The 27,470-nt window shown below is 36.4% G+C and overlaps 1 protein-coding gene across 1 annotated transcript in view; it reads right to left on the bottom strand.

Moving 5' to 3' along the window:
- Positions 1-16,492, bottom strand: part of LOC311299055 (myosin-IIIb-like) — a 121,148-nt gene extending 104,656 nt beyond the window's left edge. Inside the window, exons 1-14 of the mRNA XM_084422446.1 lie at positions 16,442-16,492; positions 16,116-16,274; positions 10,852-10,936; positions 10,357-10,473; positions 10,074-10,178; positions 8,752-8,835; positions 8,348-8,550; positions 7,885-7,983; positions 7,673-7,787; positions 7,128-7,254; positions 6,745-6,955; positions 3,027-3,174; positions 1,318-1,471; positions 493-581 (exon numbers count right to left, since the gene is read on the bottom strand). Coding sequence (XP_084278572.1) covers positions 493-581; positions 1,318-1,471; positions 3,027-3,174; positions 6,745-6,955; positions 7,128-7,254; positions 7,673-7,787; positions 7,885-7,983; positions 8,348-8,550; positions 8,752-8,835; positions 10,074-10,178; positions 10,357-10,473; positions 10,852-10,936; positions 16,116-16,274; positions 16,442-16,455 — 1,710 coding nt within the window. The 5' untranslated portion in view covers positions 16,456-16,492. The remainder of the gene's footprint in view (positions 1-492; positions 582-1,317; positions 1,472-3,026; positions 3,175-6,744; positions 6,956-7,127; positions 7,255-7,672; positions 7,788-7,884; positions 7,984-8,347; positions 8,551-8,751; positions 8,836-10,073; positions 10,179-10,356; positions 10,474-10,851; positions 10,937-16,115; positions 16,275-16,441) is intronic.
- Between the last annotated feature and the right edge of the window lie 10,978 nt (positions 16,493-27,470).

Below are 27,470 nucleotides of genomic sequence, written 5' to 3'. Positions count from 1 at the left end.
ACTAAATAAATGCAGCCTTGTTGAACACAAGAGACTTCCTTCAAAAACATCTTATTTAGTTTCTAGTCTGTCTTCATTGTCACTGTTTTGCCTGTGTTCATACTGTAGGTTGTCATGGTTTCTAATTAGTCCACACCTGTTCCCTGTTCTGTTGATGAACTTTCCTCTGTGTATTTAAGCCTTCAGTCTTCCTCAGTTCATTGTCTTGTGTTAAAATGTATGGATTGTGTTGAATTCTTGCTCTTTGTGTTTATTAAATATTGTTTCATTGTTCGTGGATTAAGCTACAGCAACCCATGACACCTATATTATCTATATTGTTTTACATATATTATATCTAAAAATATAATATATGCATTAATAACTGCATTAATAATTATTACAATCAACCTAAGCTATGAATTTGATTTAACTTATTACTGCATTATATATAATATTTTAGTAAAACAGCATCTAAAAGTGAGTGAGATTTTATGAAATCAAGCTCTTTACCTTGCCCGCATAATGCTGGATCCCAAAGCAAAGCTCCACACGCTTGGGTGTCCAGAAGTACTTGTTTCTCAGGTTATCCTGAAACTTATCTTTATTACAAACACTGAAGGTGAGTGGAGAATCTTATCAAACTGACACATCTTCAGCATTCATCAGAACATGGTACAAAACAGTTATCAAAATAACTGGAATAGTTAAAGTCATCTCACGGACATATCTCATACATGAAAAAACACAATGAGAACTTTTCAATTAATACTGGCTTGCTATAGCATTATTATTTAAAAAGAATGTATATTGAACATCATATGTGACCCTGGACCACAAAACCAGTCACATGGATACATTTTTTAAAATTGAGGTTTATACATCATATGAAAGCTGAATAAATAAGATTTCCATTAATGTATGGTTTGTTAGGATAGATATGACAATATTTGGCCGAGATACAACTATTGAAAATCTGGAATCTGAGGGGGCAAACAAATCTAAACATTGAGAAAATCTCCTTTAAAGTTGTCCATTTATGTTCGCGGTTGTGCTGCATTCACTCACAAAAATAAATGTTTTATATATTAACGGTAGGAAATGTACAAAATGTCTTCATGGAACATGATCTTTACTTAATAGCCTTATGATTTTTGACATAAAAAGAAAAATCGATCATTTTGACCCATACAATGTACAATACAAATATACATACAAATATACCCGTGCTACATGTGACTGGTTTTGTGATCCAGGGTCACATATAAGTAACTTTACATGAACGAGTACTAATGCGTCATTTACAGCAATGATGAAACGCTAAGCAGAAAGTCTTACCAACGAGTGTTTGGTCAGTGGCCTGTGGGAAACGACTCTCCTCGTCCAGCAGAGACAGTAAACCCATGGGCTTCTGAAGAAACATGTCCAGAATGGGCCTGTTGTCCTCGTACTCCACAAGACTGGCATCTACACCCTCACTCTGATACTCGATCTGAACAAACACACACACTATTTCATAACAAACGTATTCTGTACCTTAACATCAACAAGAACATGTAGAGATGTTAAAAGATCATCTTATCAACAATGTATTTGCTACAAATATTAACAATCTAATTCTAAAGTTTTATATATTACCTATATTTGTGCATAAGATGGAGGGCCAATCATGAAATAATGATATACAATTTTAATATACAAATGTAATCTGAAATTAAAATATACGTGAATAAAGGATAGTACATGCAGAATTCATTATATCATCATAGATTGTGTGTGAAACAAAGTAAAACAAAACTTGTGCCCTTAAATTGTGGAAAAAAGTGTATATATATATATAAAGTGTGAACTAATTGTAATGTTAAATGCAACTGAATAAGTTTATTAAGTACATCTTTAAATGTAATTTCATAACTACACCCATTGTCTTTGAAAGTGTACTGCTGAATGTACTGACAAGCATTTATGGTAAACTAAAATATATTTTAATGCCATTTATATAAAAACTTGTGTTTTATGTATTAATTTTGTAATTACACATTTGTAATGATGCAGTACATTGAAAATCTATTAAATATAAATGTAATATTGCATAACACACTCGATTAAAATAATAAAGTACTTTGCATTTGTTTTATTATGTTAGTCAACTCATCAAGTGTACTTAATTAAGTCATGAAAAAAGATTATTAAAACAAAATGTACGACGTGAAAGTAAAACTTTTAATTTGATATTACCAAATGCACTTTTTAAAAGTGTACATAATTGTGTTAAAGTCCCCCTGTAGTCAATCATTTTATCCCATAAAACTCATCTTTGATCACCAAAATGACATATTTAAATGTTTTTTCCCTGAAAAAAAAAAATCTTCATGCCTTAAAATAGCTTGAATGTAACTCGACACCCTTGCGTCATTTAGTATACGTGGTTCTATGAATATGCAAATTAGCCCCGCCTCCACTCACTTACACCAGCTCAGAGATCCACTCGTTGACAATCACACGTTGATCTGATTGGTTACAAGGTAGTTTGTGACGTCAGAAACACCAGCGATTTCAAACCGTGTTTTTGAGACTGTCTTTGGTTCACTGCAGTTTGAAGGAGAAAATACTCAGCAATGGTGTCGACTTATGAATTTACACATGGTTTGTCTTAAAGCATTTTAAGAACACCACAGACATATAAACAACATTAAAAGCTTGATTTTCACCACAGGAGGACTTTAAGAAAAAGCTATTCAAAGTGTAAGTGCACTTAAGTGGCTTTTATATTATTTGCAAGTACAATTTTTAAAAACATATTTCAAAGATTTTAAGTACACTACATTAAGGGACAGTCGTTTGAGGCCACATATGACACGAGAGGGATATGACTAATTCATAAGTCATAAGTATAGACTGAACAATGGTTCTAGAGGCACAGAGTTTCTACTGAGGAGAAAATATTATTATACAGATCTATTCAAGGACAAATATTGGTGGGTTTAGGATTAACTTGAGCTAACATTCACCTGCTTAAAGGTCTTTGTGCACAGAGAAAGTCTTACCTGTTCCAGGGCAAAGATGTGTTGATTGAAGTAGAACTGGATCTGTTCGTTAGCGATGTTGATACACAGCTGCTCAAATGAGTTCTTCTTGAAGTTTTCGAAACCAAAGATGTCCAAAATCCCCACGTTCATTCCACTCTCAGCCGTACTTCAAAGACACACAGAGCCAAACATTAGCTGACCGTCACAACACATTAAGGCCTTAACCACGCTAATGACCCAAACAACTAAATATTTTACAACCTGTCAACCAAGAAAACACAGAAACAAAGACCTTTAAAACACAGGTCTGCTTCAGCATGTCATTTCAATTTACAAAGAGCTGGTGCACTCGTCTCCGAACATTCAGCCAATCGTGATCTCCTCCAGACTCCTCAGACAGCAACCAGAGGTCACCTTCTGCTCCCGCTAACAGGTTATTAGTGGCAATAATGTTGAATGCGCTGCTGATTGGAGTGGAAATGGGAGAATTTGGATTGTGTGTATCGAGGTGGAAGACGTGAGTTTCTCTGACAAGCCCGTGGCTGAGGTCTGACAGGATTCGCTCGGATCAATGAAAGGCTCTTCCACTCTCTCTGAAGTCTTTTTAATCATCTGCATATTATTTTTTTCAATGTAACTCTGTATCAAAAATTTATACAACCCTCTTTTTTATAGCTCTTTTCTTCTTTTGCTGTGGATATTAATATTCTGAGCTGGTCAGACTAGAGGTCATCGCTGGAGATGATGCTTTCGCATGTAAACGCATCCGTAACGGAGAGATTCAAGGAGGGAGACTGGGATGAAAGTTTAGAAATTACCTTTAAATTATCGTTAAATTAACTTGATATAAAAGTCAATCCACAAAGATGAGCTCAATAGTATATAGCTGAAAAAGCCTCTCTTAACCAGGCTGGGAAGACTTTTTTTCTACCAGCAGGTAAAAGGTTGTTATATATTTATCTATTGGTTTGGCTGGTGACTATCTTAAATGACCACTCAAGTGTCACTCACATGAGATCACAGCAATAGCAAATCACAACTATACAACCATCCAGTCAATTGCACACAAACAAAATCAAGCCCAGCCTTATGTTTGTTCTTGTCCGAGAAGCCGTTTAACTGGGATATATCAAAATAGGGAAGAAAAGACTATCGCAACTTCCATTTCATGCCGACTTTACAGTGTACTGTATCTTCGCCGATTGTCAGCCTGCATTGTATTGTTACAATGTCGGAAGAATATGTAAATGAACATTGTTTTCTCTTTCTCTGTCTTACCTGGACCAAGAAATTCATGTATATTTGTCCGCCCACGGACATTTGGAACGACAGAGGGTTATTAACAGAACAGTTATTGTAAGGGTAGGTTTTAGTACTGAAAAGTGTTTTGTACTTTGTCTACTCCCAACAGCATTATGGTAAAAATGAAACAATATGGCAACAGCTTTCTTACCTGTATGCAAAGACATTTTACTTCTGGCGGAACTGACAAAACGGCAGTTTCTTTTGAAATTTTCCCCCTCGATTTGGTATAAAACACTGTGTTCATGGTCATCCAGTTTGAAAGGCTGACTACAAATACAGATGTTTTTTTAGATTTCCCCGTCGCAGCGTTCTCTCTATATTTACGATACTTTGCAGCCTTAGCCACTGCCTACAATGCGCTGGATCCTTCACTGGAAAGCCAAAGTAACTCACTCCCACTAAATGTTTACTCTTTGAATTCTTGCACCCGGGAACAATTCAGGTCAACACCATACGGAACCCAAAAATATGAGATGGGAGGAATAGTAATAAGTCAATGTTTTTGCTTTCTCAAAAGCAAATGTTTTGCGTTCCCTGAGAAACTTTGTGTTCGCTTGTAAAACCTTTGCGTTCCCTCGAGAAACTTTACGTTCGCTTGCAAAAGCTTTGCATTCGTTCGCTTGCAAAACCTTTGCGTTCCCTCGAGAAACTTTACATTCGCTCGCAAAACCTTTGCGTTCCCTTGAGAAACTTTACGTTCGCTAGCAAAACCTTTGCGTTCCCTTGAGAAACTTTACGTTCGCTTGCAAAACCTTTGCGTTCCCTCGAGAAACTTTACGTTCGCTCGCAAAACCTTTGCGTTCCCTTGAGAAACTTTGTTCGCTCGCAAAACCTTTGCGTTCCCTCGAGAAACTTTGTTCGCTCGCAAAACCTTTGCGTTCCCTTGAGAAACTTTGTTCGCTCGCAAAACCTTTGCGTTCCCTCGAGAAACTTTACGTTCACTCACAAAACCTTTGCGTTCCCTCGAGAAACTTTACGTTCGCTCGCAAAACCTTTGTGTTCCCTGGAGAAACTTTACGTTCGCTCGCAAAACCTTTGTGTTCCCTCGAGAAACTTTACGTTCGCTCGCAAAACCTTTGCGTTCCCTTGAGAAACTTTGTTCGCTCGCAAAACCTTTGCGTTCCCTCGAGAAACTTTACGTTCACTCACAAAACCTTTGCGTTCCCTTGAGAAACTTTACGTTCGCTTGCAAAACCTTTGTGTTCCCTCGAGAAACTTTACGTTCGCTCGCAAAACCTTTGCGTTCCCTTGAGAAACTTTGTTCGCTCGCAAAACCTTTGCGTTCCCTTGAGAAACTTTACGTTCGCTCGCAAAACCTTTGCGTTCCCTTGAGAAACTTTACGTTCGCTCGCAAAACCTTTGCGTTCCCTTGAGAAACTTTGTTCGCTCGCAAAACCTTTGCGTTCCCTCAAGAAACTTTACGTTCGCTTACAAAACCTTTGCGTTCCCCCGAGAAACTTTACGTACGTTTACTCGGAAAACCTTTGCGTTCCCTCGAGAAACTTTACTTCCGCTCGCAAAACCTTTGCGTTCCCCCGAGAAACTTTACGTACGCTCGCAAAACCTTTGCGTTCCGCCTAGAAACTTTGCGTTCATTCGTGAAACCTTTGTGTTCCCCCCGAGAATATTGGCGTCCGCTTGCAAATGTTTCATGTTCCTCACGAGAAACTTGCCGTTCCCCGAAAAACTTGGCGTTCCCCCTAAAAACGTTACATTCACTCGCAAAACCTTTGAGGTCCCCCGAGAAACTTTGAGTTCGCTTGCAAATGTTTTGCGTTTCCCGTAGAAACTTGCCATTCCCCGAGAAACTTTGCGTTCCCCTAAGAAACGCTCGCAAAACCTTTGTGTTCCCACAATAAACTTTACATTCGCTTCTCGGGGGAACACAAAACGTTGAGTGAGAGGACGCAAAGCATTGACAAATAAGTATATCCTACTAAAGCACAAGGGTATCAATAGCAGACTGGTGGGAGTGACACCAGGCACCAGTTTTTTTCTACCTATTAGTTTTTTTTAGTTAGGTAGCACCGATTTCAAAACAATTTTCACCTTTCTACTGCATAGGCAGCCAAGTTTTATTTAAAGCCCATTTTGCCAGTGCTTAAGAACTCCTTTAAGTACACTTTTAAAAACAGCCATGAAAGTGTACTATTTTTAAGTACACTGAAATGGCCTTTTATTTAATTAATATTATATTATCTGAAAGTACAGTTTTTAACAATATACATTTAAGATTTGAAAAACACAACATAAGTTTTTCACAAGGGTGGTGACAGTATTTTCATTTCATGAAATTCATCATGAAATTTCAAATTGATCTAAGCTGTGTCAGTGAATTACTAAAAGGCTTTGTAAAATGGTAGGCTTTGGTATATTTTAACATTAAACTGAAGGATGCAACCATGATGATGGTGATAATATTTTGCCGTACCAGATGTTAGTGTCAGGCTGTAGCAGAGCATTAATGCGGTTCACAATCCAGCTGAAGAGACGTCCATAAAGGGCTTTAGACATGGCATCTCTCACATCAGTGGCCTTGTCCACAGTATTGGTGCGAATGATGGTTTCTCCACGAGTTACCACACAGTGGGAGGTCAACGCTTCCTGAAGCTCCTCAGAGCCGATACTGAGCAGAGCGGCCGCTGTCCACAGCACATACAGAGAGAAGGACATCAGGAATGGATCTGTAACTCTTGCTTTTTGTCTGCCAATTTATTACTGACAACATTTGTAAGATTTATGTCATGAGGAAAATGTGGGTTCCGTAAATGCAAACCTAGAAATTAACATTCATGAAAATAATCAGGCACTTACCATCATCTAAGGCCTCAGAGTTGGGCACCTCACTCTTGTCGCTCTGATGTTGGGAGCTGGTGGATGTAAACTCAATATTTCCTGTATTTAAAATGGCTGCTAGAATTTTGTACACAGAATTCACTTCCTGTATATAAAGATAGAAAATATTTTATATTGAAGTATGAAAAAACATGGAAGAAAGCCTGACTAACAAAATTGTTTCTCAAAGGGATTGTTCAACCATAAAATAAAAAATAAAATCCTTCTTTATGTCATTTCAAACCTATGACCTTTCTTCTGTGGAACATAAAAGGGAGATATTCTGAGGAAGGTTAGGATTTGAAACAAATTTGGACCCCATCCAAATCCAAACAAATTTGGACCCCATTGACAAAAAAACTAATTTACATTTTTTTAAATCTTCTTTATGTTCCACAGAAGAAATAAATGAATACATGTTTGGAACGACATGAGAGACATGATTCATTTAGGGAACAATCCCTTTAATAATTATTGCATAATTGCATATGATTAAGAAATATACACCAGGATTTCAGCTGTACCTCCTCAGTAAATCCTATGATACGGAAACAGTCCTGAATGGCACCAAATTGCTCCTTGTACAGTTTGCTAGAGATGATGTCCTGCATTACTTTACCATTAAAACAATCAATGTATCTGAAAGACCAAAAAAGCAACATGTGTGATATGTTAACTAGATTCAGAATTACACATCTTTTTAAGCACTGAGTTTGTTACAAATAAACGTTAGAACCTGGGGGCAGTTTTGTTGGGTAGCCTGTATTTCTTGAGGTTGTCTTGGTGGTAAAGACCAGCATAGATATAGTAAAATATGTGGAAGTTTTTCTCGCCCCTGCAAAAGAAAATGTGAGATGTGAAGAAAAATATATGTAAGCAAAAATGTGGGAAAGAATTGTTAAAAAGTTTAAAGTCAACATGAGCAGTCTTGAGGGGAATGATTCAGCCCCACACATTAAAATTCCAAAGAAAAACGTCTTTCTATTATTTTGGTTGATGTCACCTGTCAAAGACCACTTTTCACCATCCCATCAATTCCCTATGGGTAAAATCAAGTCCTTCCCTACATGTTTATCTAGTTAATAGTATGTTTCACTCAGAAATATTTCACATTACAGAAGTAAAAAGGGTTGCAAACAGTGTTCAATGTTGACTTTAACGTTCTGATGGCCAAAGGTCTATGCAAAGTGGTTTCTCACATAGCCTGTTTGATGACTCTGGATTTTTCCAGAAGATATTCAGAGATCTTAGCACCCATCACCGCCCCTGTGGGTGTAAACTTCATCTCCAGGTACTTTCCAAAGCGGCTTGAGTTATCATTAATGGCCGTGCACGCATTACCAAACGCCTCCACCAGGGGATTCACTTGAAGAATCTTCTCACGAAGTGTACGATTATTAGCCTTGAAATAGAAAACAACAAATGATGTTTGAAGAGCCTGACCCAGATACTGCTAATTTTACAGCCATATTGATTACATCACTAGAGGGAAAACCATCAAGAATCCCATAATCAAACATGAAAGATCGGTTACTGAAATATTTCTTTGAAGCATATGAGTATTTATGAATTGATTTAGGTAGTGTATCAAAGTTGTGAGTACCTTGCCCAGAAATGTGAGATGTTGGACGATGAGGTGAGCACTCTCCGTTTTACCAGCTCCACTTTCTCCACTAATGATTATGCACTTCACAGACAAAAACAATGAAAACATTTAAACACAATGTACAGAGCTAGCACATGGATAGATTAACATACCCAGCAGCACCAATAAGAGTATGTTTGTTTGTTATTCCCCCAAAATGGAACAAAATCTCATTTACACCACATAATGTTATAACACAGTAACTTGTGATGTGGTAAAAAAAAAAAAAAAAGATATATATATATATATCACCTATATCATTATTGTTAAAATACAAAACCAATTTTGTGCTGCATGTACAATAGCTACCAATCAAAAGTTTAGGGTTAGTAAGAATTGGGGTTTTTTTATGCTTTTGAAAGAAGTCTCTTATACTCACCAAGGCTGCTGTAATATCTTGAAATAGTATTACAATTTAAAGTAACTGTTTTCTACTTTAATATATTATAAAATGTAATTTATTCCTGTGATCAAAACTGAATTTTCAGCATCATTACTCCAGTCTTCAGTGTGACACGATCCTTCAGAAATCATTCTAATATGATGATTTGCTGCTCAAGAAAATGTTCTTATGAGTACAATTTCCAATGTAAAAAAAAACACTAAATATGTTTGAGGAAACCGTGATGGATTTTTCAGGATTCTTTGATGAGTAGAAAGTTGTAAAGAACATAATGTATTTGAAATAAAAAATATTTTGTAATTCTGGACCAATTTTATGCATCCTTGCTAAATAAAAGTATTAATTTCTCTATCTCTCAAACAAACAAAGACATTTTTTGAAAATGTATTAAACATATCAAATCTTACTGACCCCACATTTTTTAATTACATTGTTAGCCAACATATTAAACTACTGTAAAAAAAAAAAAAACCTGTTTAAAAAGAGACCATGAGTGAAATACACAAGCGTATTCAAAAAACAAAGACAGCCTACTGTGTTAGTGAACTATTGACGCTTGTTTCCGCCACAGAATAAAACATTTTAAAAGATAATTGCGTCTTTTTATCTCACAATTGCAACCTTTTTTCTCATAATGTTTTGTGAGAAATTACTTTTTTATCTCAGAATTGTGTGATAAAAAGTCACAATTGCATTATATAAATACAATTGCTGTTATAAAGTCAGAATTGTGAGATATAAACTCTCGCAATTCTGACTTTATTTCTCAGATGTAAAGTCGCAATTATTTTTTAAAATGTTTTATTCTGTGGCTTCCTATAGTGAACCATGTACTGTATATGTACAATATGTTTTATAACTGACAGTGCAGACACACCTGGTCTTTGGAGAGGGTGACCATGCTCTGATAGGCTGCATCGGCAGTGGCAAAGATGTGCGGGGGGTTAGTGGAGCGTTTCATCCCATGATAGAGCTTTGAGAACTGAGAACAGACACATTTTCAGACAGGAAACTACCTCTTAGTTCACTCTCTACAAGGAAGCTTTGATTTAGAAAGCCAACTTAAAGTGGATGCCACATGAATTACACATTTGATCAAAAAAGGTATGCATTAGACACTAATTATGCCTTATTACACAGCCTGATGTTGCTCATCTCACCTGTGGAGAGTAGATGCTCAGGCCCTGGAAGGGGTTAAGGGCTATGAGGATATCACCAACATACGTGTAGATCTGCAGATCCTGATACCGCTTCTGAAGATGTGTAATGATTGTTTCCTATAAAAGAGAGATGCTGGAGATGGAAATGTTTCTTTGTTGTTTATACTACCACAGACTCACTGAATTCACATTATTTGAGCAGACAATTTAGTATTAGTTTGTAATTGAATTTCATTACATTTTAACATCAAATATGAAACGGAGTATCTATTTACACCAAGTGCAAATACCCAGCCTTGTTGGTAGAAGCTATTTTTACTTTCATGATATCAGGCATTTTTATTCTTCTTTGAAATAACATGCACTGATCATGCTCAATAAGTCCAGGAACTGTAAATAAGATTTCGATACATTTTGATTTCATGTTGACTCTAGATCTATACGATTAAGAAAGCGAAAGCCTTTGCTTAAATTCCAGCTAGATCCTCTAAATACCTCATCTAAAACCTCCAGGTTCACCAAATCATCATCAGGACAGATCTCAATGATCAGGGTTTTCCGTGTGTTGATCCGCTCATGCCTATAAAAGACAATACAGCAGTGTTACAGCCTCAGTAAATATTACAACAAAGATCTATTCAATCATAAACAATTTTGTAAAAATATGTTTTATTGTTGTGGGAGGTTGCCAGGGTGTTGCTATGCAATTTCTAGGGTGTTCTGTTGGGTTGTGGTGTTCTAGGTCAGGGGTGTCCAATCCTGCACCTGGAGGGTCCTGTCCTGCAGAGTTAAGCTCCAACATTAATTAAACACACCTGAACCAGCTAATCAAGCTCTTAGTAGGCACTATAAGAAACATTTAGGCAGGTGTCGAGACAAGCTGGAGCCAAACTCTGCAGGACTTGAAACCTTCAATGTACGCTATCATTCAAAAGTTCTTTAAATCTTGAAATGTGTACTAAAAACAGGAATTTTGTGAAATACTCTTACAATTTAAAGGGGACCTATTATGCCTGTTTTTACAATATGTAATACCGGTCTCAGGTGACCCAGAATGTGGATGTGAAGTTTCAGCTCAAAATATCCCACAGATAATTTATTAATTATACTATGTTGTAAATGCCCATTTTTAGTGAAAGAAAAAACATGCAGTTTTCAATGCATGCATCTTTAAATGCAAATGAGCTGCTGTGCTCCGCCCCCTCATCCAGAAGAGGGCGGAGCCTTTACAGCTTGTGCCTCAGATACTCTGCTAACTAACAAAACACCTGTTTGGGTTTGATTATCATCTCTATCGCAGTCACACTCAAGTGACATTGCAGTTCTTCATCATCATGAAAGATAATATTTGCATGTGCTTTAAAGCCATCTCAGTCTAAATTTCTGAAAAATGTTTTCTGAGTGCACACATCCGAATCACATGCACAGAAAGCTGCCTTTCAGACGACGCATCCTGTGAGTATTAAACTAAGCTCCCTTTCATGTATTATTCCGCTTAAACTATCAAATACACACAAAATTATGTCAAAAACACACAAAGTTCACATAAACAGTCGGTTATTTTCGTGAACTTAAACAGCAGGGAAAGAAATCACATGTGTTTATTAGATTTGTGTATTAAAGAGAAAGCAGGGTAATGTACAATACGTAGCTACTGCTGTATATGCTGTTAATATGAACCAAACAACAAAAAGACTGAAAATCACTCACTGCTCTTGATTGAATAACTTTAGTAGCTTTAATAAGAATACATTTCTTACTTGAATGCTGCTGTTAAATGCTCTGGCGAGGAGATAAATATGGCCGACTGTGTATAGAGCTCACTAAAGGGGAGGAGCTAAGCTAATAAGGCAGATTTCATCGCCAGTCTAAATGGCTAATTTTGAACTCATTGCAAAATAACACACAGAATGGATGGATTTTTTACCACATTAGGGTGGTTGTGTATACACACTACGGACACATTATTATGTTCAAAAACAATATAAAAGTGATTTTAGCATAATAGGTGTTTTCTAATATTGTAATATATTTTAAAATGTCATTTTTCCTGCGATGCAAAGCTGAATGTTCAGCATCAGCGAAACATAATCCTTCAGAAATCATTCTAATATGCTGATTTGCTGCTCAAGATATTTTCTTATTATTATCAATATTGAATATGTGACATTTCAATGAATAGAAAGCTCAAAACAACATAATTTATTTGAAATATAAATCTTTCTTTATTGTCACTTTTGATCAACTGAATCAAGTGAAAAAAAAATCCACTGGCCACAAACTTTTGAACGGTAATGTAAGTCTATGGGAATTTTTGCCCATTTTATCATCCGCCTGGTAAATTTTCTGATAAAATGTAATGGCACATCATTGAGGTATCATTCATGTTCATAGCACAAATGGTGTAAAACTAGTTAGTTACATGAAAGGTTAATACTTAGGGGCAGATTTACTGACCGCTTACACCAGCACAAACCCTTTTTTGCCATTAAAAAGACTACTGTCATCAAAGACACGCAGTGAAAAATTAGCGCTGAAAAGGCGTGGACACATTTATTTTTGCGGCTGACCTTAATGCATATGCATTTGTAGGAGTTTCCCTTTCAGATGCAAAACGTATGAGATTTAAATGAATCATGCAAGGTGATTTACTAAGGTTTACTGGTGTTTGTGGTATTATTTAATGGCCAAAAAAAGCGTGTCTTAAACGCTAATTTGCCCTGTTCACTAAATCTGGCCCTTAGTGTTCAAATCCCTAACCCTTTATATAGGAACAGTAGTTGTGATGCTTACCTTAGCAAACACCAAAAAACGAAACATTTCTGCAATATCAGGGTCTATGCGGGTCTTTTCTCTGGGGTTTAAAGGCTATTACAGCGTGTCATGAATGCACTTCATCAGGGTTTGACCCTCTATTGTATTTCTGACCTTTAGATCATGTGAAAGCAGCTGCTCTTTTCACAGCTCTTAAAACCCATCGGGCCCCGGGGACATGACAGCGTACAGACACAATAACACTGCGCTTTATGTGTGCGAGAAACAGACAGACTGAGTGTGTGTGGCGCTGTCTCTGTGTGTGTATCAGTGTTCCCTCACTCTGTAATCACTTCACTGATATTTGCCATCAGTGACTAAACAGAGAGAGCACAGCCAAGCTCATAATCTCATTACGTCTCTCTCACTGTCACTATCAGGCCAGCAGATTATACGTGGCCTGGGGAACGAGGGGATACAATCTGGCAACCCAGTGACTGTTTATTCACTATCAATCGCAGACGTACCAAGTTAACCCCTACTTTCTCAAAACAAGTTAACATTGTCTTTATAGACACTCCAGAACAAGAGTACTGTGGAAATGAAGGAACGTTGTCAAATCCTCTTTATCTCATTGAGTTCATCAGGGTTAGATTAATTCAGGACAGTGAGTCCTCATTTAACCCTGAATCGGAGAGATAGTTAGAGGGTTAAGAGCGCTAATCTAACACGCTAGTAGTAGGATTCAGATGTATCTTTGTCCAGTAAATCTCCCAAGCAACAAAACCTCAACATAACCCTAAATGCACAAATGAACTGAAAAAAGTGAAACGACGGTGTTATTTATTTAAAGTGCATTTTTATACCGGCCGTATATAAAATCGTGGTTTCAGTTAGTATAAAAGCTAATAACACTCACCATAGAAAAAAGTTTAAAGAAACAGTTGATGTGCAACTAGCTTTTTTTAGAACATAAGAGAAATTATGATGCATTTTTTAAAAAGACATCAAAATAAATGTTATTTCAAAGTTAACTGAACTTAAATTACTAAAAAAAAAATATATATATATATTTTTTTTTAATAAGCAAAAATTCTACTTAGTTTTTGTTTATGGTGAAACTAAGTATATTATGTTATATTATATTTATTATTATATTATATTATATTATATTATATTATATTATATTATATTATATTATATTATATTATATTATATTATATTATATTATTGAGCAACATTAATTACAATTTTGGCATATGTCTATTAGAAAATATACTGATTAAGTATAGTATATGCTCTTTATAATATTTTTACTTTGTATGAATGTTTTTGTCTTTGGGAAAAGGAATATTTTTGATTATTATTAAATAAAAATTTAAAATCTGAACCGAACCTAATAAATAAATATAATTTGAGAAAAACTAAATTTGGCTGTAACAAAAGAGTCTCAAATTTTAAGTTGGTCCAAGTTATCTTTTTTTCTGAGCGTATAAAAGTTTTGTCTAATTAATACTTTTATTTAGCGAGGATGCATTCAGTTGATCAAAAGTGACAGTAAAGACATTAAGGCCTGGTTTCACAGACAAGGTTTAGATTAAGCCAGGATTAGGCCTTCGTTCAATTACGACATTTAAGTAGCTTTTATTAATGTGCCTTAAAAAAAAAAAAAAACATTACTGGTGCGCATCTCAAGACAAAACAATGGCACTGACATGTTTTAAGATATGTCAATGCAAGTTGTTTTCAGTTAAGACAGCTCAAACATGCATTTTAGTCTGGGACTAGGCTTAAACCTCGTCTGTGAAACCGGGGATAATGTTACAAAATATTTATAATTAAATGCTGTTCTTTTGAACTTTCTATTCTTCAAAAGAATCCTGAAAAAATGTATCACGGTTTCCACAAAAATATGAAGCAGCGCAACTGTTTTCAACATTGATAATAGTAAGAAATGTTTCTTGAGCATCAAATCATCATATTAGGATCATGTGACACTGAAGACTGGAGTAATGATGCTGAAAATTCAGCTTTGAATTTGATATTTTAAATTGTAAAATATCACAGTATTACTGTTTACTGTATTTTTGATCAAATAAATGCTGCCTCGGTGTACATGAGAGAAACATTCACTTTTGAACGGTCGCAATGCAATAATTTTTTGTTTTGGCAAAGCAAATAAACAACAAATATAGGCCTCATCTATAATCATGCTGTTTTTCTTGTGAAAGCTTTTGAATACAGTACACAGAAACATTCTACACTGTTAAATACTTATATTTGATATTCAGCAATGGGCACTTTTAAACAAATCTAAAGCTAATATAACTCAACCACTGGGAGTACTATAGGCAGGGCACACTCCCCTCCACAAGATCTGCAGGTTTCGAGGGGTCTAAATGAGTATTTTGGATGAGAAGCCAGTGGAAACGCTTTCATTATGTTTCCCTGTATCATCTACAGTACAACAGCATCAGAGATATCCGTTTGACTTAATAGAAGCTGTCAGTGTGATGCTGCATCTAATGCTTCTGGCTCTCAGGATAAACCTGAGGAGTTTCATTCCTCCACAGATAACACTGCCATCTGCTGGAAAGAGGAAGCCCTCAACACACAGATGATAGATGACAAAGTAATATAAAAAACTCTGATTCGTATATTTCTAGACTGTCACAACAGCAAGTCTCACTGTCTCATATTAACACGTGATAAATCCACTAGGACAGCTCTGCATCTGCAGAAGACAGTGATGGATGCAAGACAAGCTCCTCACAATGGTCAAGGCTGCCAGATCTTTGCTCTGACCCTGAGAGGAATCAAAAACACCTCAAACCGTTTCAAAACGACAATCTATGACTGGCAGGCTATTATAAAACCAGTGGTGATGTTTAACGCTCTGCCTTTTTTTAAACGTGCCGCTATCCGTTTCTCTGTGGCTCCTGAACACATCGATCTGGTTTCAGAGAAGAGCTGAGAGGTCATCTAACACAGTGCTGTTGGTGTACCTGGTGGTCCTGGTCCTGCTGCCCACGTCTTGTTGCTCGCGGATGAGGACTGACAGCTGATGCCGGAGAGACGTGTCTTTCCCATGAGCCTGTTTAATGAACGGATGCTCCAGCAGATGCATCACTGATGGACGCGTCTCAAAATCTTTGATCAAACACCTGCAGAAATGAGAGGAGACTAATATGTGAAAACAGAAAGAAAGAGAGCAGAGAAACAAGCAAACATAGAGCGTTCCATATAAATGAACATGAAACATGAGTAACACAGGATAAAAAGATCCTGTAAAATCCCGTAAAGGCCCTGTCAGGAAGGTACGGCATGTCACCTGTACATCCTCATTCAGCTCCAGTCTCCGATACGCCTCACAGAAAGCTCTCGGAGGTCTGAACTGAACATCTGACCGGCCGCCTCGCTCGGTCTTGCTCTCTCGTCACCATGTGTTCAGTGCAAACACTCTTATCATGTGTCCTCAGGGTTGCGTCTGTTGTTCTGGACTGCACAGTGGCCTGGCGACCATGGCTTATGGCATTATTATTTTCCATTTCAAACAGGATTTATTTCATTTGTAGCTGTACCTTTGTGAAAAAAAGTGTTCTTAATTGTATTGAATGTGCACTTAATAGTGTAAATCAAATCTTAAAAGTATATTTTTCAAAAACTGTAGCCTACTTGCAAATAATATGATATTAAATTAAAGACCACTTACATAAATGTACATACATTTTATTAAAGTTAATATATTTTAAATGTCCTAAATTGCAACTCTTTCTTCCAAGTTTGAATGGAAATTTTATTAAAATAGGCCTATATTTTAGTTCAACTTAAATGCTTTTTACAAAACTGTATCCATATTTCAAAGACAATAGAAGCAATTATAAAATTAGATATAAAGATTTACTTAAGTCTTGCTCAAAAGTACTCTAAAGTTCAGCTAATTGTATTTAATATACATTTAACCTATAATACATTTTAATTTAATTGCAATTAACAAAGTCAAGTATACATTCAGTTCGCACATAAGTAGTATGCACTTTTTAAAGGTTTAGTTCACCCTAAAATGAAAATGAAGTCATCATTTACTCACTCTGGAGTTGTTCTAATGCAGTATATCTGTTCTTTCTTTTTTGGACCAAAAAAGTTGAAATTTAAAAAAATGTCCCGTTTTTTTTTGCGCTCGTCCATACAGTATAATGGCAGTGATAGCGACCAGCATCAAGCTTTTTAAAAAAATATGCAAAAGTATCACAGAATGATCCCATGTGTCATTTATTCCAAGTGTTCTGGGGTATATGACAGGGTTTGGTGAAAAACAAACAGAAATGTAATGTTTTATTTAACGCTAATCTTGACCTTGGCCGCTGTGCACGACTGCGCGTTCATGAGACTCCCCGGTTCACTCCGACTCGACCAGAGAAACACACAAGTTGTGAGGAATCAAGATAAAACGTGACATGTAATACAACAACAAGAAATCCCCCCCCCAAAAAATAACATTTTGCTATTCACTGCCATTATATGGACAAGCGCGAGCCGGGCATTTAAAAAAAGAAATCCTCCTTTTGTGGTCTGGAAAAAGAAAGAAGGTTATAGGGTATTACAACAATACCAGGGTGCGTAAATGATGACTTCATTTTCATTTTAGGGTGAACTATCCCTTTAAGTATATGATTTATTTAGGCACTCTTTTTTAGAAAATATGCTAAAGTGCACTTTGTTTTCACAAGGGGAAAAGTGATTAGCAAAATGTCTTTCCCCATATTCTTCTAAAAGAATGCCTTTCTCCTCATCTGTCCAGTTTGGATTTCTTTTCTTGGTTTCCTTATTTTCCAGTGTCGGTCTAAATCTCAGTGTCCTGCTTTCCTCTCGACTGGAACTGCTGCTGGGCTGAGACCAGCTCTTGTAGATTGGGCCGAGGGGTCTGTCATTAGCACACGGCATGACTGAGGGTCTGAACAGCAGGCGCTCTGATAGCAGAGGAGAAGACATTCAGCTGCACAATTACACACGCATTCAGAACAACAGTGTGAGCTTATACACACAGGCGGAGAACAAACAGCCGGCACCTTGTGATAACACAGTGTGCCCAGACACTTACTGTAGCACCACACACACACACACACACTGACAGGATTTATGCAGCAGAATTATTTCTGATCTAATGTTCCTAAAAACCCAGTTTTTAGTGTGATGTCTATAAAAAGCTTCATCTGGGTTGAAGAACATTTATTGTGCCAAACACAAATGCTGAGTGGTGTATTGCATTTTTTTTTTGTGCGAACTGTGTATTTTTCATGTATTTAATTAATGATCACATCATAATTAGACAAACAGATTCACACAAACGAATATCAGTTTGTTTAATAATGACACTGGAGCATGTTGTGGACACTAAAGCCTCTTCAACTTACTAAATACTCCTCAAGACAGAAACAATGGACTCTCTGCATGCCTACTGCCTATAGGTGTTTCTAATAAAATCTCAGAAAACACAATGCAAGCTTCTGGTATCCTTTCCATGCAATCTGTTGGCAATCACATCATTTACTAAATGGCACAAGCTGATTCTGCAGCCAAGTGAGCTTGCTTGCTCAACATTTACATAGTTGGTTTCACTTTAAGACTATAAGTAACGTTGCACTTACATCTCTGCTAACTCTCATTATAGTTTTTGTAGAGAATTTGTAGACTGGTAGGGTTAGGGTTAGAATAAGGTTTACTTAAGCCCCTTTCACTTTTACTTAAGCCCATAATCTGTCCTGGGATTTGTCCTGGGATCGTTTGATTTTGATTCATTCACACCAAATTTAGTGATTTTCCGGAATCTGTGAGTGCGTTCACACACATCCCGTAAAGATCTCGTAAAGACACGTGACGTCAGGATGTGACGTGTAACGTACGCGTTGAAAACATGTACAGCTGCATCGCGCACCGTTCCACAAAGCTGGCGAACGATCTCAGCTTCAGCGCGGATAGGAAGGAGCTCCCTGGTCTCTGCTTCATTCCAGTTTGCAAACATTTTTTCATTCTTTCTTTGTTGATGACGAACACAAACTTTCTTCTAAGAGCAACAGAGTCGCGCGATGGCACGTGCGTCATCACTACGACACACACCTTACGGCATTGGTCCTGGCTTTTGATCACACAGGGCGCGTTCCGGGACTGATCCCGGGCAATGTTACTAGGTCCCCATCCCGGCATCAATCCCGGGACGTGTTTGCATTCACACAGAAGGCACTCTAGCAATTTTACGGCAATTTCCCAGGATCAACGCGCTGTGTGAAAGGGGCTTTATAGTCAGTAGAATGTCTGTTGAGGACCATCACAATAAAGAGTTATCAGATATTAAGCATACTCTAATGACTTCTAGTTGACATGTAGTTCCAAAGTTACTTATAGCCAACAGAATGTTCAAAAGGGACCATCAAAATAAAGTGTTACCAAAAAGTCTGGTTCAGAGTTTGAGATAAGCTTCCTCTGAACCCCTCCGCCTCTCCAGCTCCACCTGTCTAGATCTGCAACAGGATTTATGTACGTCTATTCATGCAGCAGCATATCTTACATGCTCACAGCAGAGTCCATACTTGCTCTGTGTGGAGGGTGCATAGCAGATCTAGTCCTCCAATACCAAACACATTAACATTAGCTATGTTTCCATCCCAAAAGTTGCTAATTTAACCTATGCGCAAACTTGGAATATTGCATAAAAAATTGCAAATAAAGCACCCTTTCCACACCATGTGTTCAAGAGAAGAAAATAACACATTTTTGTTAACTTGGTAAACCTTTTGGTAAATTGCGAAATATCTGTAATTAAAATGGAAGTTGCTGGAAGAATCTGGGAAGAAACTGTGTCTCTTTTCTCCTACATCATAAATGACTTGCATCTCAGAGCGCACAGAGGAAACACATTTAGATGCCTGGTGTTCGAGAACGCAATCATGTGAGACGCTACTGCCATTTAGATGATAGACTCAAACCAACATTTGAGAGGCTGTGCAATGATCCGCTGGTTAGTACAATTATCCAATCACATCCACTGTTGAGGAAAAGTCACGTGAGTTTTTATTGTTGCGCATTGAGGGATTTATTATGTGTTTCAAACGTAGTTTATGTGCATGTCGATTTATCGGATAAAATTCGGTCTTTTATGCACAATTATATAATTTATGCACATCTTGGGGTTTCCATCCAACATTTTTTTATGCAACATCCAAAAATGCGCATAAAAAAAGGCAGATGGAAACTTTAGTCATATCAATTAGCATGTTGAAACTATTCAGAGAGTTGTCATAATTGAACTGTCGATCACAACTAATTACTATTAAAATATAGTTTATTACAGTATATTTTTAACTACAGTAAACTTAACATTTCAGGGTTACACTTTATTTTAAGGCTTCATTGTTACAGTGTAATTATACATTTAAGAACTGAGTAATATTAATTAACAACATGTACTTACTATAGAGTTAAGGTAGGACTAGAATTTGGTTGAGGGTTAGTTGCATGTAATTATGCATAATTTACCGTTATTACTATGGTAAGTACGTGAAACATAATAGTAACAAGGACACTGTAAAATAAAGTGTTACCCATTTCAGTATATTAAATGAATCATATATTCTTAATAATGAGTTCCAAAAGCTTTAAATACCTTTAGCGTGAAGGTGAATTGCATCAATATTGCTTTGCCTTGCTGTGTGATACTTCCCCAAGACCACAAAATTATATTTCTATTTCTAAAAGTCTATTCAAAATAACATATGTATTTATTAAATGTTTTTCTCATCTTAAAGTCTGCATGAAAGTTGCAGCTGACTTCACTTCTGTTTTATGTATTTCCCAGAGAAATGGCTGATCAAACAAGAAAAAATCAGTTTTTTAAATGATATAGACCAGCGGTTCCCATTCCCAACGTTTTTATCCTCGATGCCCCCCTCCTTACATATAAAATAACCCGAGGAAGTGAAGAGAGAAACTTCCACAGGTATACTACAGTACTGAGCCTTCAAAACCTTTCAAAACCGATGTTGCCCTGGAATAACCTGCAGTTAAGTGCCTTGCTCAAGGGCACAATGGTGATAGTTAATGGCTCAACCACCGTGGTCCCAGAAAGAACATCCAACCTTGAGTTTTAACCACAACACCAAACCATCCATTTGTGTGGAAAATTGTACACATAGAGTAGACACTCATGAGCACTTAAAGAGCAGTCAGGATAAAATCTCACCAGCACACAGATACATGCACAAACACACTTTATGAATATGACTCCGTCTGTGCTTTTAATTCATCAGGAGCGGCCAGCAGACCCGCCACACTGACAAATGAACAACTAACACAAATAAATGAGTCAATTAGCATTCACAGCCCTCCTGCTGTGCACACAACATCCCTCTCTCTGATGTTTTCATTCTCAATAATGAAATAATAATCATTGCTCTTATACACACAGAGCTGGGCCTCTTTTATTTACAGTCTCTCTGACAGGAATTAGACCGTATATCTGAGAAGTTCTCTGCATGTTTTGCTCATACAGAAATAGCCAGCATTTGCCTTGTCAAGTGAAATTACTAGAGACAGAATAGCGGTAAATAACCACAAAATGTATTTAGAATTTCAGAATGTCATTGCATTAGATATCAAAAATATCAAGAGGCGTTTGATAATACTAATTTGATCATATAAAGATAATACTAAAACAAAACATTTCACAAAAAAGCTGTCAGTATCACTCTGATCATATCTGGTCTTTCTGTGCTTTTTGTGTCAGATCTTGGTTTGGTTGTTCTTTTGGTCTTGTTTCCCTCCTCCTGTTCAATCTGTTTTGGCTCCTCCTCCTCGTTTGCTCATTCATCTTCTTGTTTCGCTGATTATTTGTCACCTCCTTCCCTTTATATTCCCTTTGTTAATCTTGTTCTGGTTTGTTATGCGTGTCTTCTCCTGTCTCCTGGTCTGTCAGTTGACTAGCACTATTTTCTTGTAACACTAGCACTAAATCTGCATTGTGACCTTTTATTCAAACAATTCACAAAAATTGAACCGTTCATTAAAGTAAACAATTGAAAATGGGGGAAAATCTCATTGTCAAATGTTTTTCTCTAATACACACTGGCCACAATTAACACCGGCCTTTTATTATTTTGCCAAGATAAGCGATCTGAGTCTTCTCCTATAATGCCTGATGAGTTTGGAGATCAGAGATCATTCCTCCATACAGAATCTCTCCAGACCCTTCAGATTCCCAGATCCATGTTGATACACTCTCCTCTTCGGTTCTCTATAGGATTCAATTCAGGGAACTGAGATAGTCGCGGAAGAACTGAAGCTTAATTTTGTGCTATTTTTGTGTTGATTTTGATGTTTGTTTTGGATCATTGTCCTGATGAAAGATCCACCCACAGCCCATTATAAGATTTCCAGCAGAGACTGTCAAGATTTAGATTTTTTATCTGTTGGTATTTTAAATGGCATCTGAAATAATAAATTAAGTGCAATGTAGTGTTGTCAAAAATCTAGATTTTTCGATACATATCGATACTGAAATATCTGAAACGCTTCCAATAATCATTTCCCGCAAAATAGATACACGATAAAAGCTGTGCTTTCTCTCTCTCTCTCATCTCTCCGACAGCGAGTTACACACAAACCTGCTCTCACTCACTCGTTTAATTTGATCCAGATGAAAATTGTTGGTGTTACAGGGCTTGAATTTCGGCGTGGGATTTCGCATATTGAGCATAATTTTACTAATTCCCACAAATGTTATGCTCACACCCAAAGTGCGCGCACATAAAGCCAACTCTCAGTACAAAATTTTGTTCTTTTTCGCTGCTTAAACAGTCAAATACGCACAAAATAATGTCAACATGCCGGTCTTGTCGAGTATTACAGTATAATAGATCAGTGCATCAGGTCTTAAAGTGACAGCAGCCTAATAATCCTGCTGCCAAATTTTGAGATAATTTAAAAAACATCCATATGGCCGTTTTCCCCCATGGTCTCGATGTCAAAATTGTGGCCAGTGAAAATGCTGAGTGCTAGTAACTTTGAAAAAGCACTAGCCACAGTAGCTGGTGAGCAAAAAAGTTAATTTCAAGCCCTGTATATTGTTTTGAAACCCTGACAAACACAAATTTTGTGTTTCCTAATTTTTAAATAATATTTAAATTATTTGCACACTTGAATTATCAATAACCTTAATTGATATGTTAAGTATACTGAAGTAAATTTTTTTGATAGGGTACAATTTGATTTTTTAGGCAGATAAATACATGTTAAATGTCTGCACTTATCTTTCTTGGTGCTGATTAATGACTAGTCTGACTACTACTGGCTAGAATAAATAATAAACATGGTTCATCAATCAGTATTTTTTACATGTAATACTTAAAAATCTAAATAAATAAAAAAAGAATGAAAATGAGTGCTTATACTTTTACTGGATACATATTTTATCAGGGTATGTGGATTTGTGTTCTTTGTCCACCACTGCTAGACCAAGGAAAAAATAAAACCCAATACTAGTGAGAAAACACATCAGAGTGAGAGTTTCCTCTGTACAGGGACAGAATGATAAAGCTGTTGTACTCACTGAGCAATGAAGTGGCTAAAACTCCTGCACCAGTGCTCAGGGTGGCGTAGGGTAGGCGATGGGTTCCTGCAGATAAAACACACAAAGACACAACAGGCTTGAATGAGACAGAAGCAAACGTATTGGACTGACCTCATTTAGTGATGGTAAATAAATTACTAATCTAAAGGGACAACTGTGTTTGTTCAGAACAAATGTCTGTTCGCATTCACCTCCTTACACAAAGAAAACCAGAAAACACAAACACATCATTCAGGTACAGACCTGTGCCAAAGAAAAGCTATTCAGAACAGCTTCTCTAGTATAAAAGGCTAGAAATCAAATACTTTTACCTCTCTACTGTCCTGCACTAAAATCAATATGTTCTTTCAACTTTTTCTTTATGCCGTCACTATCAAAAATCTCCCAGAACTTTCATACAATAATTGCAGATTTCAGGTTATAAATGCAGCATATTGTTGCTATGTGTTATTATTCTGACAATGTTTGGTTTAGCACTGATGTTCAGGAAGCAGTGTTATTTTAGTATCATTGATATACTATTAAAGTTTGTTTGTTTTTGTAAATATCTTGAATAGGATTTTAATTTTATATTTTATATTTTCTGTTTTCTTTTTAATTTTAGCTCAAGTTTTAATAATCGTGTTGTTTTTATTAGTTCATTTTTTTTAACATGCCTATGTTTTTATTAAGCTTCATGCCGCAATGCATGCTGGGAGCCACCATATTATAAAACTCATGGCTCCCAGCATGCATTGTGTCACCGTTGTTGAGATTCATATGCTGATTCTTGATGTCTGTGTGTGTCTAAAAAAAAAATCCTACAATGTATTTAAAAATCATAATTCAGAATGTCTGATCTGTTGCAAGAAAGTATTGTTGGAGAATATAGTCTGTTGATAACAAATCACCACTTCTGGTCAGGGATAAGATTAGTGAATTATTCTATTTTATGATGCTGAAAACTACATCACCTGATCACCTTTGTGTCTGGCACGCTTTGCAACAAATGATGTGTTTTGGTAAACACTGTTACAAAGACCACAAACTCACATAAAGAGCCAAGAGTCAAACTCCCCAACTAAAGGAAACACTGATCATCATAATGGTGACCAAACATTTGTTCATTCTAATTCTAAACCTCTGTTAATTGTCAAAAATAACTTCTGTAGATGAATGACAGAAATAAAGTCAATCTGGTTAGTAATAAGTGAAGCTAGTAATGCTGTTTGTTGAGTTGTTTAACCATCCTCTGCTGAGATTTTAAGAGATTTAAGGCTGGTTTCACAGACAAGGCTTAAGCCTAGTCCCAGACTAAAATGCATGTTTGAGCTGTCTTAACTGAAAACAACTTGCACTGATATATCTTAAAATACGTCAGTGCCATTGTTTTGTCTTGAGATGTACATCAGTAATGTTTTTTTTTTTTTCTAAACCACGTTTAAAAAGCTACTTAAATATCCCGATTTAACTAAGGCCTAATCCTGGCTTAATCTAAGCCCTGTCTGTGAAACCGGGCTTTAATATCTTCTTTCCTAAAGTGATTCTGCTTGTTACCAGCAAGTGTTCATTACTAATGTTTGATCATCATCTAATTAATCACTTAATTATCTCATTAACTTTAACTCTGACTCAGAGTTACTTTAACAATCTTTAGAGTGGGACCATATGTACTCTGAGCAGAGTTAATTTAACTCTGGGGATTTTGCTGTGTATATACTAATGAGCCCTACCCAACCTTTTGTTTTGACTTTTTTCCATATATGTTTGAGTGACAATAATGACTGAATATGTCGAACCCCACAACCCATCAGCACTTCAGTTTTGAGTTTTTGCTGCAGAGAAGCAGTTAAGCGAGTCTTCAGCTTTTCAGCAGAGCGGGTCGTATCTCAGATGAGCTGCTGTATATCAGTGAGGTGGAGTTGTAAGTGTTTAAGTCTTTAAGACACAGAGTGTGGGCCAGGGACGCGTCGGCCTGCTGCTGGATGACAAACGAGTGTCTGGCAGGCAACATCTGTCCGCAGTGCTGCCGAGTTATGAGAGCGAATAATCCCTCTGTCAGCTACACTCAGACAGAGCCATCTATTAACTCATACACACACTTTCACATGCCCATTTATTAGCACACACACACTCACAGGCTCATTTATTAACACACAAGCAGATCTGAGTAGCTGTGAGGCCTCAAACTCAGGGACAGTTTTAGGCCATCTAAGAAAACATCATTTTTAAGGGCAGCATGTGTCTTCCTGAACAACATACATTCCAGCCTTAGGATGTTCTTTGACTTATTGGAGACATTTTTACACTAAAAAGGTATATTTGTTTAAATCCATTCACTCAATCCCATGTGAAATTGAAGTGTGCTTAATTATATTGAATGCACACTTGTAGTGTTCTTCAAATCTTATATGTAATTTGAAAAAGATCTGTACCTCCAGATAAAATAATATTAATGAAATAAAAGGACACTTAAGTGCATTTAAAAAAAAGAGTACACTTTCATCACTGTTTCTTAAACTTAAGTACACTTTTAAAAAGTGCACTTTGTAATAATGTCAAAAAGTTGTATAATTTTTTTGTGATGCTTTAAATAAGTATTATTTATACAACACTTATTTTGATGTGTTTATTCACTTGCAAACGTTTTTAATGGAGTTTTAATTGTAGTGTGTTATTCAAAATTTAAAACATTAATACATACAAAGTTAATACATTTTAAATGTGCTAAATTGCGACTTCATCATTACAAATGTGTATCTGCAAATATATTTAAATACATAAATGCCTGTCAGTACATTCAGCAGTAAACTTTAACTATAAAGACAACAGAATAAATGATTAAATGACATAAAGTCCTACTTAAGTGGGTCAAAAAAGCACTCTAAAGTTCAGCTAAATGCTTTTAATATAAATTTTACAATTAATATGCAATTAAATGTCCAAAAACATTACATTCAGTTCGCACTTAAGTATTTTCATTTCGTGCCTTTTCAGACCTGTAGATTGTTTGCTTGTTCCGACTTAATTTGTTACAATGTTGCATTTTCTTCTTGGTTCGGTTCGCTTTCACAGGCAACATTTCAAAGCGTACCAAAATGTGTTCATTCAAGTCACATGTGAGTAAAACTGTCCACTTATTAGTCAGAGATCACCTGTTCACGTTCCTCTGTGTCATCTATCAAGATGGATTGACGAGTTCGATCCGCGTGCTTATTGTGGCTTTATCTGTAGCTGTGGTAAAACATGCAAACACTTATACAAATGTAGCCTTGATTCCTGTTCTGGCTGCTAAATTATATATAATTAAGTATTTAAAATGTATATATACTGTACATAATAATACATATATACAGTTGTGGTCGGAATTATTGGCATCCTTGGTAAATATGAATCAAAGAAGCATGTAAAAATAAATCTGCATTGATAATCCTTTTGTTTATTTAAAAAAAAAAAAAACACACAAAATTACAACCTTACATTGAAGTAAAAGAATTGGAAATGTCGGGAAAATCTCTTTCAATAATTTTTTTTCTTCAAAACACAATGACCACAATTATTGCCACCGTTTTATTCAATATTTTTTCAACCTCCTTTTCCCAAGATAACAGCTCTTCTCCTATAATGCCTGATGAGTTTGGAGATCAGAGACCATTCCTCCATTCAGAATCTCTCCAGATCCATGTTGGTGCTTCTTCTCTTCAGCTCAGCCCTCTCATTTTCTATAGGATTCAGCTCAGGGAACTGTGACAGTCGTGGC

The sequence above is a fragment of the Rutilus rutilus genome (genome assembly GCF_951802725.1).
Source record: "Rutilus rutilus genome assembly, chromosome: 10".
Classification (NCBI taxonomy): Eukaryota; Metazoa; Chordata; class Actinopteri; order Cypriniformes; family Leuciscidae; genus Rutilus; species Rutilus rutilus.
This window is presented reverse-complemented; position numbering and strand designations above follow the sequence as displayed.